This window comes from Paroedura picta, chromosome 12 (assembly GCF_049243985.1).
Source record: "Paroedura picta isolate Pp20150507F chromosome 12, Ppicta_v3.0, whole genome shotgun sequence".
NCBI lineage: Eukaryota > Metazoa > Chordata > Lepidosauria > Squamata > Gekkonidae > Paroedura > Paroedura picta.
Window position 1 is genome coordinate 21,750,336 of NC_135380.1, and position 15,210 is coordinate 21,765,545.

The following is a 15,210-nucleotide window of genomic DNA, read 5'->3' on the forward strand; positions in this document are numbered from 1 at the left end:
GCTGTTCTTTTTGTTGGCATGTGTGCATTCTCTAGGCATTCCAGCATCATTCCCACAAGAATGCAGTTCTTAGGGGTTGCAACAGAAGCCTTTGCATGTCTTGAAAGACCAGTGAGAAGTGAAGTAACCTGCCTGCTACCTGGCTTCATGAATCCAAGCACTCTATTCAGAGGCAGTGTCCACAGTAAAGACTTAAAGAGATTCTGGGGATTGCAATTGAGGGCAGGGGGGTGGGGGCTGGGAGTATTTTACCAGAATTCCTAGCTCTCATGCTAAACTATATTTTCTGTGTTTCCCTATATTTTTGCTTTTAGTAGACAGATCATATATGCTCCAGGAATTCAAAAGGTTCACTGTAATTATCTGCAAAGGTGCTTTAAGTGATTTCAAGATGCAGAACCAACCTCTGGCAGCCTCTGTGCAGCTTTGCAAGGGGCAGTGGGACACTATGTGGCCCTGGTCTCTACTTATTGAACACTTATTGGACTTAGCAGGCATACTAATACAGTGACATCCTATTGGATGGGGGTGAATGACGTCTACAGAAGCCTCCTCAGAGCAGGCGACCAAACCGTGGCTTCCCAGATGTTCATGGACTACAATTCTCATGAGCTCCTGCCAATTGGCCATGCTGGCAGGGGCTCATGGGAACTGCAGTCCATGGACACCTGGAGAGCTACAGTTTGGCCACCCCTGAACTAAGTGATGCTTTTCTGGTCATTTCCAGTTTGACATTATATCTGGCCATGCTGGCAGGGGCTCATGGGAACTGCAGTCCACGGATACCTGGAGAGCTACAGTTTGGCCACCCCTGAACTAAATGATGCTTTTCTGGTCATTTCCAGTTTGACATTATGTCTGTTCCTCTAAAAACAACTGATGTGTGGCTTTTCTTCCCACCCACCTGTAGTGTGCTGGGAACATGGGCTAATCCAGAATTGGCATGGAGTGCTTTCTGAACTAATGTCTCTCTTATCCAATACTAAAATTGGAAAAGCAAACTTCAGCTGGAGCATAGTATTGAACAGTTAGTTGGCTGGGAATAGGCAGAACTCCAGAATGTTCATATTAGCAGGAGCTCATGGTAACTGTAGTCCATGGACGTCTGGAGAGCCAGAGCTTTGACTAAATGGTTCATTAGCGCTATCCAGGCTAGGCTCTCATTTCAAGCCCCAGGATTCTTGGTACGACCAAGGGTTCCAAGTCACCAGCCATCGTTTTCTGTCTCATGAGCCCAAAGAGGAAACCTGACCAGCGGTTCGCTCTGACTCATACCCGCCTTCCTCAATCTAAACCACTTTGCAGGAAAGCCACAGCGGATCCTTTTGTTTGGGAAACCCCCTGGCCAGCGGGGCAATGTAAGCTGAGCTCATTGAACTGAGCCAGACCTGTTGAGAAGATGACATGGACACAAGGTCACACCCGTTGCTCCGGACTGATTCACTCTGAAATAATGACCGCTGCCTGATTTTCATAATTATCATTAGTCCTTCACACAGGACGTTTTTGTTTTTTTTAATGACAGCTACTCCTTAAATGGCCCTGATTTTTGTTTTGCGTGTGATGGGGTTGATTATAGTGTGGAAAGCGATATCAGCTCCTTCTTTGCAGCTCAGGTTAATGGTTAGCTCTTTTGCCTGTGTGGTGAGGGCAGATTCTGTGATTTCCCCCTCAACACCTATCTCCTTAGGAGAAATGTCACTAGCTTAATTTTCAACCACACAGTAAGCTCATTACAGGAATGGTATGGCAGCAACTACAAGGGCAGCTGTGGCTTTAGCGTTACTCGGGATAATGTGTAACCTGAGCCCAAAGGGGTAACTGATTGTGTTAAATAAGCTTGAACCAGCTGGGAGCCCACAACAGAGATCAGTTAACTGGGAGAAAATGACTACTTGGGAAGAAGGACCGTGAAATCCCTGCCCTCCCCTCAGGCTACATTTCCAAAATCCCCAGGCGTTTCCTCACCCAGAGCTGGCAACCCTACTGAGGCACAACTACTTTATAAGAGTCAGCATGATGTAGGGTTTAACAAGTCAGGTGTGGATCCACACCCTCTCATGAAAGCTTGCTGGGAGACTTGGGGGCTAGTCACCATCTTGGCCTAACCTACATTGCAGGGTTGTTGTGAGGATAAAATGGAGGAGAGGCAAGTGATGTAAACTGCTTTGGGTGTCCATTGGGGAGAAAGATGTGATACAAGTAGTGTAAATAAACTGAAAGTATAGTGAGGTCCATATTTCTCCAAAATGAGACAACAAACGCTGTTTATCAGGAGGGGCGGAAAGGGGGTGACCACAATTGCCATCTGATTAGGAAGATCCACAGTGGTGTCAGTTACCGTGTCTCAGCCTAGGCTAACTTGCAGGGTTGTTGCGAGAGCCCCACTTAGGGCTACCTTGATGTACATGGAGGAAATGTGATGTCCAAGTGTGATAGAGTGGGTCAAAATCCAAAAATTGTCTCAGTTTTAGATGCTTCTCATGAGGCACCAGTGCGTCTAAGTCAGCCTTTCTCAACTTTTTTACCAGTGAGAAACTCTTGACACGTTTTATAGGCTTTGAGAAACCCCAGAAGTGGCGCCACTGTGCAAAATGGGATTGGGAAGCAGGCCGTGTACATGCCCACCCCCTCCACGCCCATCATTGACCATTTTGGGAGGGGGAAATGGCTCAACTTGACCATACATGGTCATATCACCCTGATAAATGTTTAACAGTTTTTAAAAAATACATAAAAATTAACTCCCCACTGGTTTGGGAAACCATTCCAGGGCTGTCAAGAAACTCCAGGGTTTCACCAAACCCTGGTTGAGAAAGCCTGTTCTAAATTAACAAAGTGAGACCTTAGCCCATTTGCTGCTGGCTTCTCGGTTAATTAACTTTTAACCCTTTTCAGAACTTGGCCATAGGAGCAGGAGCTGTGGGATTTTTGCATCTGACCTACATTTCAAAGGTAAGAACAAGACAGAGATAGGATTGCAAAGTAGGGCACTTCACCTCTGAGTATAGGTATGTTCTGGCAACTGAGTAGCCCTTGCAGCTACAGGAAGCACCTCACCTGGAGGGGGGTGTCACTGTCAAACTTTTGAGCAAGAATTGTTTTGTATTCCATGCAGGGCTTTGCGCACCCTAGTGATGCTCAGCAATAACTCTGCAGCAGGAGTGAGTGAGGTCCAAAGTGCATATGTATGTATATGTGTGTGAGTGCCATTCCACCACTGCTGCTCTGGCTAACTTGGCTTGTGAGTTGCCCAGCATGACAGGTTGTTGCTTCATGCAGTCCCCTTTTCACAGCTATGGAGGGGAAATCATATTTCTAGGTGGACAGAGGGAGCTCTTGTCCTTCCTCCCCTCTTTAAGCAAGCTGCACGCCTCAGTGCAATGGCCAGGGTCTGCCCCCATTACTGTAAATCTCAGCGTGCCCCACTCATTCAAGCTTAATTTTGCAGCCCTCGTGGTCACAAAGATGCAGACTATTGAAGATTTGGCAATCTGGATGGGAGAGAAAGTTTCTAGTGGTGCTTGTTGACCATATTCTTGGATGGAGCTCATGTATGCATTTATCGACTAAAACTTTGTAAGATGGTTCCTACTAGATCCATCTCACCCAAGATCCTCTGCCCATTACTGCAGGGGTGGTCAACCTGTGGTCCTCCAGATGTCCATGGACTACAATTCCCATGAGCCCTTGCCAGCAAAATCTGGCAGGGGCTCATGGGAATTGTAGTCCATGGACATCTGGAGGACCACAGGTTGACCACCCCTGCACTAAAGCATAGTAATGATGATGTCTGTGGGAGCAGCCAGCTTGTGGGACTCTACCCCAAGAGGGCCACCTTGCCCCCATGCTTTGCACATTCTAACTGTTGGTAAAAACATACCTTAAAAAAAACAAACATTTATTCCAGAAGGCCTATAGTTCTGTTTTATAACTTCTTGGTTTTTAGACTGCTGTGTTTTATGAGCATGATGGTGGATTTTTACGCTTTGGCCTTAATTGCTCTATGTTTTCTATGCTTTGTAGTCTTGTGAATTTTGCCATCTTTGTCATCTATTCATTTTGCCCTGCTTGTTAGCCTGGGTCAGTGTGGTTTTGATTGTTTCTATTGCATCAACTGCCTTGAGTGTTAACATCAATTAACAGAAAGATAGGATGTGAATGCACTAAAATGAACTTTCTTCAGTCCTGTCTTCCATCATGCAGCTGATATCTCGCCCTCTTCCTCTTATTTCCCCTCCGTTGCCTTCTGTGCTTGTCTGGCTCCTCCACAAGTTTTTAAAATCTGTTTCTTCATATGAACACATTGAAGAAATGAGGCTGCCTTATACTGAATCAGACGGTCATGGTAGTCAAACTGCGGCCCTCCAGATGTCCATGGACTACAATTCCCATGAGCCCCTGCCAGCGTTTGCCAGCGTTTGCTGGCAGGGGCTCATGGGAATTGTAGTCCATGGACATCTGGAGGGCCGCAGTTTGACTACCCCTACCTTAGACCATCAAAGTCCAAATTGCCAATTTGGTCTGGCAGCAGCTCTCTAGGGTCTCAGGCATCACCGCCTACCTGGTCTCTAATTGGAGATGCCTTCTGCAAGCCAAGAAGATGCTCTATCTCTGAGACCATTCTTGAGGCGTTTAATCGGACATGGAATGTCACACCAGCTCTACAGCTTGGCGTAGTGTAGATATGAGTCGGATCGCATTGTTTCAGCCCATTTTACCCTAAGGTCTATCTCCTTCACCCCATTCCTGATTCACCACCTCAAATAGGTTTGACAACCTCCCGTTCCCTTTAAGCTCCAGAACCCTAACTGCAATTGCTGTGTAATGTTGTGATAGTGTTTGTTGTTAGGGTTGCCACTGCCTGGAGGGCAAAGAAAAACTCCTCCCTGTTCCTTTATGGACTCTTAATACAGTTCCGCAGGGCCACTTCCGCCAGGCATTCAGTTGAGGTCCACTAGTTCCAACGTCTTCCACTGGGCCGCCGAGCCTCCCTCCCACGAAACGAATGCCTGTACTGACCATTCAGGAGCTCATCAGTATGTTCCAGTTATGAATGTATTGTTCTTACTGTTTACCATTTATTGTTCCATTGTTTTATGATTAATGACTTCTCTGTATTGTTCCTGTTCTGTGTTCCATGTGAACCACCCTGAGCCTCCGGGGAGGGCGGTATATAAATATGATAAATAAATTAAATTAATCAGACGATATTGACTTTGTGCCATGTAATGCTTTGACTGCCCATTCGCACACATTAAGCCTCACTTAAGGGACGGGGCATTTTGCATCCATTCCATTGGCAGATGTAGCATGCGCACACTTGCACAATGTCACCAGCAGAGCCAGTGTCAGCAGCCCATTAGAACCGGAGAGGAAGGAGGCAGGCGAGTGGGGGAGAGGCGAGAGACCTCAAGATTGCTATTGCTGGAGAGCAAGAGACTCTCAACCAGTCACCGGGCCTGTCCTTTTGTTGAGTTAATTGCCCTGTGGATTAAACTGGCTTTTATCTTCTCATCATTTTATAATCTGCGTCTTAAGTGGGGCAGATGCTGGGTTGTCTGGCAGCCGTGTGGGTGTCATGGCAATTAGTATTTTCCACTGTGTGCGTAGATTGATCAGAAGTTCTTGTTGAATGAACCTTCGTGACTGGCAGGAGAGGTGTAGTTGAGTTCTTGTGTGGGTTTGGGGTTTTACTTGGCAGCCCTGCTTTTTCCCTTTTAGGGTCACTCATGTTTTCCTTTTTTCTTCTGGCAAGGCACCTGTGCCTTTGGCATGAGAGCCAGAAGCTTAGCAAGGACACCTTATCCCCTCCCTGGACCTCTGCATGCTAGGACAGGGATTACCTGTTGAATGCCTGCCTTGGCCAACACTGTAGGAATCGATAGGACTCTAGAATAGGCAACTTACTGTTTTGCCTCCAAGCACACAAAAAAGGGCTCAGGTTACAATGCCACCATCTTACTGCCATCCACCCTTCCATTTCAGGTCAGTGTGGCTACCCCAAAACAAAAACCGAAAACGCCTTTCTGCTTTGGTAAGTATAAGGGGTGGGGTGGGAAAGATGATGAACAACAGAGGAAACAGTATGGGTACCTGACGTTCCCCCAGTTCATCTGCTCAGGCAACCCTTTTCCCAATAAAATCTTGAGGTTCTAGCATAAATCCCTAGCTAATTTCAAGAATTAGTATCATTTAGTGGTTTGGGGCCATGACCTGGATAGCCTGATCTCATCAGACCTGGGAAGCTAAGCAGGATCAGCCCTGATTACTGTTTAGATGGGAGACCACCAAGGAAGTCCAGGGTATTGTCGCAGAGGAAGACAGTGGGGGATCGCCAGAAGTCGTCTGCAGCTTGAAGGCAAAAAGAAAAAAAAAGGAGCAGGAGGTGGCTCAGGATCTCCCCTTTGCCAGCTGTTTTCCCCTGCATGGACTCCATAATGTCAGGGAGGGAGCAGGCAGGAGGTTCCTATGTCACTTATTTGCCAGGCGGAAAGGGGGTGGAGCTATGTATGCATTTATCAACTAAAACTTGGTAAGATGGTTCTACTAGATCCATCTCACCCAAGATCCTCTGTCCATTACTGCAGGGGTTGTCAAACTGTGGTCCTCCAGATGTCCATGGACTATAATTCCCATGAGCCCCTGCCAGATTTTGCTGGCAGGGGCTCATGGGAATTGTAGTCCATGGACATCTGGAGGACCACAGTTTGACTACCCCTGCAGTAATGGACTGCTGAGCTCTCCTTTGAAGCCCACAAGCCGGCTGCCAACAACTGGCATTTAGAGTTACACAGTTTTTACACATAAGGTTACAATTTTGCCATGATGGCTATTAGCTGGTTGTCAATTTTGCCATGATGGCTATTAGCTGGTTGTCAATTTTGCCATTATGGCTATTAGCCAGTTATCAATGTTTGTGTCGCAGCTGTTACGGTGACCCCAGCAATTGGCTTTCATGGCAAGTGCGAATTGGAGATGGTTTGCGATTGCCTTCCTCTGCAGAGTTTTCCTCTTTGCTAAGTTCTAACTCTGCTTAGCTTCTGAGACCCTGCTGCCTTTCCTCCCAATTAGAAACATATCCTCTCTGAATTTATCTAATTCTTTCCAAAGGGATTTAAGTTAGTGACTATGGCAGTGAGTTCCAAAGCTAATGTATATATTTTGTGATATTTATTTGCAATTTTATCCTGCCCATAGGCTTGGAGCTGGTACTGGGTACAGTTTTTGTATGCATAATATGGAAGGGTGGTCTGTTCATTATGCAGCTCCTAATTAATTTTCAAGGTTACAGATTGGATCTTGCAGTCATTACCTTCATGCTCCTGGCATTTATCCTTACATTTATACCATTGTTGGTATTACTATGACTGCTTTACTGAGTGAGGGCAATTAATTGTGTTACAATTCAACGTGTGTAATGGGAGGTGAATCACAAACTGGGCAGCTCAGTGCTGTTCCTTGGGACTCTCTTCCAAACCCAAACCCTCAAGCCGTGAGGTCCATTTCTGATACTCTTAACATACATAGACTCTGTTGCAGACCATCGCTGGATTTTCCAGCAGATGCAAGCCTGCCGTCGTGAACAACATCTCCCTCATTATATCAATCCATATTGTTTGCTATGAGCTCTCTCACACTGACCAGCCACAGCCCATAAAGTCATGTTGGAAAGCTTGCTGTGCATGGATGGCATATCCCATGTTAGGTATTATGGGAGATAAGAGGAGAACTCATGGAGCTGCTTCTTTTAATGGGATCTCTGTTTCTGTTATAATGTCTGAAGTTTCACAGCAGGGTGATTTTGCAGGCAAAGTATCTCAGGTTGGTAATGTTGTTCATATATCCAGGCTTAGCTGTGCACAATTGGCTGCATGCAGAATCTGTGAATGCTGTATGAGAGCTGATAACACAAAATAGGAAGTTCCTGGTTCAAATCTGGTTCCTCCTTGCCTTGTGTGCAAGCTACAGCTTGACCTTCAGCATCTTAAGTGTGTGTTATGCTTTCCCCCCAGATCTGTACAACTTGTATGAGCTTATGAGTTCCCAGATGCACAAGGCCTAATTCAGATCAGGGCTGTGGTGCTTCAGGAAAAGGAACATCAGCTTCCCCCCTCCAAGTGCCATTTCCCAAATCTGAAGTGCTTCGGGAAGGTGTCACTTGCTCCATTGAAGGGGGCTGATGAGGACAGTCACGGGGACTGATGAGATGCACAAAGGTTTCCCTTGCTGACCTCTGATGATGATCTTTGTGTCCACAGTTATCAATGCTTTGTCGCAGCGCTATTTCCTACAAGCCAGCGACCAGAAGGATCTGCAGGACTGGGTGGATGCACTCAATCGGGCCAGCAAGATCACGGTATGTTGCCATGTGTGAGCACTTTCCATTCTCCAAGAGTGCTTTTTTGTTTTCCGGGGTTTCTCAGTACAGTTCTGCCTCCTGTCCCAACATTCCAATCTCACTCTTTTCCACTGCTCCACACAGACAAACGCTCTATCTACCCTACAAGGCTGTTGTGTGGATGGTACCTCCCCCCCCCCCCCGGCCAAGCTGCTTGCCCTGCCGTGACCCCTGTGGAAGGATCCTTCGACCTCCAAAGGGGTCCCAACCCCCAGGTTGAGAACTACTGGTTTTAAATCTATTACTGCAGATCCTATCCTCTGTTGTCCAGAAAACCCTGTGGGGTTGGCATAAGTTGTCTGTGACTTGAAAGCACTTTCCACTATCACATCCCTGGGTAGGATTTTTTGGGAAAATGTTACTTTCTATATATGCTAAGGGATTTAATGAGTTGCTGAAGGAGTGTGGTTTTTATACAAATATTATTACACTAGTAACCAAGCCCGCTGCAGGGAAATGCAGCGGGCGCTAGGAACTTACAGTTGTCGGCGGCGGGCTGGTCGGCGGCTTGGTTGTCGGCGGCGGCGGCGGGCTTTTTTCGGCGTCAGGCCGCCAGGCAGGGAACCCTCGGCAGCCGCGGTTCGTGCGACTGCCGGGGGCTCCCTGGGGCGGCGGCCTGATGCGGCGAGAGGCGCGAAGCGCCTCTCACCACATCAGGCTGGGAGCAACTGCGAGCCGTGCTGCGCGCGGCTCGCAGTTGCTGGGGCTGGGAATCGGAGGGACCAATTGGCAGGCGCTTTGCGCCTGCCGATTGGTCCCTCCGATTGTCTGTCGTGAGGAAGGGTCCAATCCGGACCCTTCCTCATCACGGACAAAGCCCACCTCAAGACCCCTTAACGAATTATTTAGTCCGTGGCGCCCGCGGCGCCACGGGCGGTTTAAAGATAAGGAATTTTATACTTTTATGCAAGTATTGCAACGATTGGTGTTATGCTGCTTGTGCTTCTTGTAAAAGAGGCCTGTATAGTTTCTGACCCACCAAGCCAAACACAACCCACGTGTCAAGGAATGTGTGGGGGAACAAGCCTTCTGGTCTTGGTGTCTCACGTAAGCAGCCAAAACCAAAGCAAGGCTAATCATTACCTATCTTCATATTTTTCTTATCATGTTCTTCTTGCAGCATGCTTAGTAATTACAATGACGCTATTCGCATTTGTCTTCCTTTTTTTAAATAATATATTTTGATTTTGAAAAACAAGATAATAATATGAAAGGAGCACGAAAGAAAAGGAGGAACCATATAATAAATCACAGATATCAAAAATCATTATACACTTCTGGGTATAGCACAGGGTATATTTCTCCCCAAAATCCCTATCATTACAATCCACTACAGAATACAATAGTCCTTCAAGCATTTTAGATTTCAAATTTCCTAACTGATGTATTTTACAATGACATTAATTTTGTCATCACTACATATTCCATGTTACATAGGTCATAATTTTTACGTACTAGACACAGCTTCGAGAGATAGAAGGCAACAAAAGTAAGCCGAGCACTGGCTTCACGTTATTGTATCACAGCTGCCATCTTGTCTCCCCTGTGTATGACCCCGACAAAACTTCTAATATGCCTAAGTTTTAAAAAGTCTATTATAGACTTAATAATAAAAAATAAAACATATTTTGTCCAAAATCCACTTCCTTATATTTCTATATTAAAAACTTATTCTCCTTCTGCATCGTAATACGTTTATTTTGTTTGTTTATTTAGATTTTTATACCACCCTTCCCTACGGCTCTGGGCGGTTTACATAAAACATTGTAGAACATTATATGCATTGCAATACATTTATGTACTGTTTTTTAAATTGTTGTTCATTCTGAGCTTATCTGCTGCTTGCATAATAAGCACTCCATCTCTCCTCAAATTTTGAAATTGATCTGTATCACAAATAAGTTAACTTTGCCGTTACTACAAAATTGGCAAGTTTATTTTCCCATTCTAAGCTTGGGCAGACTTCTGATTTACATTTTGCTGCATAAATTATTCTAGGTGCTGTCGCTGTATATTCAAATATCTTTCAAAACTTTTGGTAATTTGTTAGGCAATATGATATGCATTTTCTTAGTCTTTCCGCCATTATTGTGATGATTTTGTAACCTACATTCAGTAAAGAGAGAGATTTGTATGACTGTCACTGCCTTCTTTATATTAATGTTATATTCACCTCTTCACATGATGGAGATATTGTCTTTCCTTCTTCTATCTCATGTATAACTTTTTGTAATGGTATTATTAAGACTTTTTAAAAATGTTTGTAATTCATTGCTGTCAGCCCACCAAGGCCTGGTGCTTTGTCCATTTCATACTTCTTTTTGCCTGGAAAATGAATTGAATTATTATTGCTTGATTTAAATTTTTCTGTGTTCTGACAAACTTTGTAATTGGGATATATATTAAATATTCTCTTATTCCATTTTCTGAAACAGACTTCTTTTTATAGAGTCCTGCAAGCGCATTGGTTAATTGTTTTATTTATTTTTCTGCATATGTGCTTTGAGTTCCTTTCTTTGAACATATAATTACTCTTTTTCTTCTTCCTAAGACAGAATGCCAAATATATAGGCCCGGTTTGTTTGCATGTTCAAAACGCCTTTGTTGGAATATTTTTTTAGCTCTTACTCCAGTCTCTGAATTTCTTCAACTAATAGCTTGCTTTGTTCTGGTTTTTTTTTCCTTCTTGGTAGCAGTTGCTAGTAAGATTCCTCTAGTGAAAACTACTTGCTTCCCAAGTAAAGGGCATTCCTTCTGTATTAGTTATTTTAAAAAATTCTTCCAAATATTTTTAAATTTTTTAAATTACATCAGCTTGTAGTAAAAGAGAATTGTTTAGTCGCCATCTTCTTCTTGGTTTTCTGTTCCATTTCTAAGCTACTTCTATAGAGTTATGATCTCTGAATATATTCAGTTGACTCTCTGCTTTATCTAGATTCATTGTGAGATTTTTTTGATATCCAATGTGTGTATGTTCTTGAATATAATTGATGTCTTGAATATATTTGATATCTGTCAGAAAAGAATGTGAAATTTCTCTTTCTTTTTTTTGTTTTTTGAATGTTTGATCTTCCAGACATTTTCTAATTTCAATATTTCCAAATACTGGAATATATTTTTGTATAATTATTCATGTTTAGAATTTCTAGATCTATCCTTCTTTGGATATCTACAACTCCATTCATGTATCCAAATATCATTATGTCTTCATCTTGAAGTTTTAGCATAATTTAATTCATCCATTTTGTCCCAATGTTGATGCCTTAGCTGTTTCTTCTTTTGAGCTCTTAGGTGGTCTTTGCTTTGTGCTGCTTGAAGATTTTTCTTCTGTTTCTCTGGATCCTCTGCTTGACTTCTTCAGCCAATAGCCTGGTTTGTTCTTCTGTTTTAATTACTTTCCTTCCTTATGATAAATATACCTCTATTGCAAAATGATATCTTCCGGTGATATTTTATTTACTTCTTTGTAGAGTCTGTCTTAAAAAGTCAAAATCTTCCATTTTTCTTTAGCGTAGATTAGTAGATCCTGAAAGATTTGCACTTCTTTTCTACTACCCTAAATGGGGATTCTTTTTGATTCTTTAGTATTGTGTGTTGTGTTTTCTTATGAGTTGTATTTTCTTATGAGTAAAACAAACCAGTATATCTCAATAATATCTTATTCTTGAATGCAAATCTTAAATGTACTCTAAATATCTGGTCAATGTCAGGAAACTATCCTTGTATCTTGAAATAATCTTGGAGTGATTCCCAAAAATTCTCTTCAGAGCTTAGCCTCTCAAAATCGTCTGGTATTCCCCTCAAATGCAGATTATTAGATCTGTATTGTGTTTCCAAGATTTCAGTTTGTTGTTTTCTCAGCCTGTGAGTCTTGCCTTTCTAGAAGAATAATAAGAATTGGTTCTTATATGCCGCTTTTCTCTACCTGAAGGAGTCTCAAAGCAACTTACAGTTGCCTTTCCTTTCCCATTTATTGTGCATGAATATATGGAATATGATGGAGCCTCTTGTGGCGCAGGAGCCTCTTGTGGAGCAGAGTGGTAAGGCAGCGACATGCTGTCTGAAGCTGTTTGCCCATGAGGTTGGGAGTTCAATCCCAGCAGCCGGCTCAAGGTTGACTCAGCCTTCCATCCTTCCGAGGTCGGTAAAATTGAGTACCCAGCTTGCTGGGGGGTAAATGGTAATGACTGGGGAAGGCACTGGCAAACCACCCCATATTGAGTCTGCCATGAAAACGCTGGAGGATGTCACCACAAGGGTCAGACATGACTCGGTCCTGGCACAGGGGTTACTTTTACCCTTTTATATGGAATATATGAATAAGCTTGCTATGCTAACATCATTGGAGATACCTGTTCACAATCCACATATACTCTAAACTTTGGGGTAATTGCCTAGATCTAGCTCTGCACATGTATTAAACTCCCACGAAGAGCTGCACGTTTTTCTTTGTCTTATTCAAATTAATACTGGTGAGATTTGAAGCATCTCAGGCCAAACCTTGGTGTAGGGGCCAGCTTAGATGGATGAGTTTCCTTCCTCCTCAGCGGCTGTCATACTGTTGCCACATCAAATGGAACCTGTGGGGAAGAGCACCCTGCCATGTGTTCCGGCTGTTCTGTGGTTTTCAGAAAGGGTTGCGCCACTACAAACACAGTCCTTTAAGAGATCAAAGCACACGTTTCTCCTGCTCCAGCAGCTGTATTTCAGGGGTTGGCTTTCACTGGTTCCATCACCAAGCTGCCGCTGAAATTCTCCAGTGTTGTGATTTCTCCCCCACCCCTCAATCCATGCTCTGAGGACCAGAGGTTTCTTGGAATCCGTTCTCTAGTGGGAGGGCAAATAATGGCTTCTTGAAACATCTCTTATCAGACTTTAGCAGTTTTCTTCTGTGCAGCCAGAAGCTGAGTGTTAGGGGTGTTCCTCAGTAATTGGAGAGGTGGGGATGACCTCTCAGTTTGTATTGAACAATGAGGAGTCTCCACAGACCTGGCCATGATACTGCACAAGAATGGAAGACTATAGCAGGGATGTTTCACAAAATTATTTGCAACCTTCAGAGGTTCTCTGCCAGATACATAGAAGGCTCCTCTATAGATAAATCCATTCACAAAGTTGTCTTTGAGGGTCCGGAGTTGTAAAGATTACAACTTAAAGACCATAGTCACCTAAGCAACATGTTACTGTCTTTCATATTCCTGTGAAGCACCGACATAATGCAGTTTGTGTTTGTAAATGGATTGCTTGATCTCTCTTATTTTGCTTGATCTCTCTCACCTCCCCAATACAAACCTTGGATCAAGAGAATCTATTAAAATACAAAAGATCTCTCACACTCTGTATGTCACTCTTGGCATTTTGGCTATAGACTCTTGTCTTGAGAGAATTTTAATCTGAAAGGTGACATTTGGAATACATTCTTGTCCTCTCAAACAGTTATTCCAATTAACCGAGCCTACCATGACCTTACTAAGAGCAGAGAGAAAACCACTGAGGTGTCTCTTTAAGTCAGTTGCTTGATGAAGCTTATTCATGGGGTGATGTTCAACAGTAATTATAGCCATCATGTATCATTTTTTGATTGCTTGAAAAAGCTGATAGCCCATCCTGATAGCTGACATTTATTTATTTATACTTAATACTTAATTGTCCGCCCTCTCTCTGTGGACTCAGGATGGATTGCATCAACATAAAGGTCTATAAAGGGACTTGTGTCCAGTTATCAGTTGGTGCAGAAACCAACCATGGCCATTAAACTGTTATTGAGTACCACTGTGCTAAGCACCTTAGAGTTCTCTGTTTATCCATTTTCAAACAAGAAAGATTGCCATGATTCCCTTCTTTCAGATAAGACCCACTCTGCAGTCTTGATATCTTATCACTCAGCCCTCATTTCCAGTTTTTACCTTGGAAGTCTCAGGTTCCCCAGTGAGTTAATTTTTAGCAAGCTTTCCGGGCTCTCGGGTCCTCTCTCTAGACAGGCAGCCATTCGTCATTCATTTGCTGAGTTCAGCATTTTTGCTGCCTTCCACATGCCCAGTGCGGTTTGAGAACAGAATGGTGAAAGCTGCATCATAGCAGCCAGCAAGGATTTAGGCCAGTTGGGTGTTAGCCTATTAAAAGCTTACTAATACCTTAGCGAGTTTTACCAGCCCAGCCCACAGCCTGCCTTTACCTTTGGGATGGAGGGAAGTCAATCCAACCTGAATGTGCTACAAGATTGTAAAGATGAGTTTTTACAGTTTAGCAGGGGAAATGCAAGAGAGACCCATAGTCTGAAATTATCTGGTTCAACCTGAATGTTGTACAGGGATGGCTTTAACCCTTATGCTCCACCCAGAGAGAGACTTGTGCATACCTAGAGCTGCCAGACATCTCTGTGGGATTAGCACCCAAAGGGCCACACAGGTGGTGGTGGTGATGTTATGGCAACTTGTGGGAGGATGCCTGAGCATCTTTGTGCCCTTATTCTGGGCAGGCACTTCAAAGGCAACACCCGGTATAATAAAGGCCATCAGACAGTGCCAGCATCACTGCAGCAGGTGAGCAAATTTCATATTGCAGTTGGAAAATCAATAGTTCTAATCTCCAAGGAGGAAAGAGGTAATTCTACCTGGTAGTGATTCTTGATGCATGTTAAGTACCTTCAATTCGCTTCTGACTTATGGAAACCCTGCATGTCTTCTCATAATGTGATCAAAGTATGATAGCCCCACTTTGGTCATTTTAGCTTCTTGGGCAAGTTCAGGCTTGATTTGATCTAAAACCCACTTATTTTTCTTTTTTGGCTGTCCAAAGTATCCATATAA

General features: G+C 43.7%; 1 protein-coding gene across 7 annotated transcripts in view; it reads left to right on the forward strand.

Annotated features, from left to right (window-relative positions):
• The window catches only part of PLEKHA2 (pleckstrin homology domain containing A2), a 62,656-nt gene that overhangs the window by 20,585 nt on the left and 26,861 nt on the right, over positions 1 to 15,210 (forward strand). For 6 of the 7 annotated variants that reach the window (XM_077305533.1, XM_077305538.1, XM_077305535.1 and 3 more), the window contains exons 3-5: positions 2,899 to 2,955; positions 5,989 to 6,037; positions 8,262 to 8,359. In XM_077305533.1, the coding sequence (XP_077161648.1) occupies positions 2,899 to 2,955; positions 5,989 to 6,037; positions 8,262 to 8,359 (204 nt within the window). The remainder of the gene's footprint in view (positions 1 to 2,898; positions 2,956 to 5,988; positions 6,038 to 8,261; positions 8,360 to 15,210) is intronic. The other variant, XM_077305540.1, reaches the window with a different exon arrangement.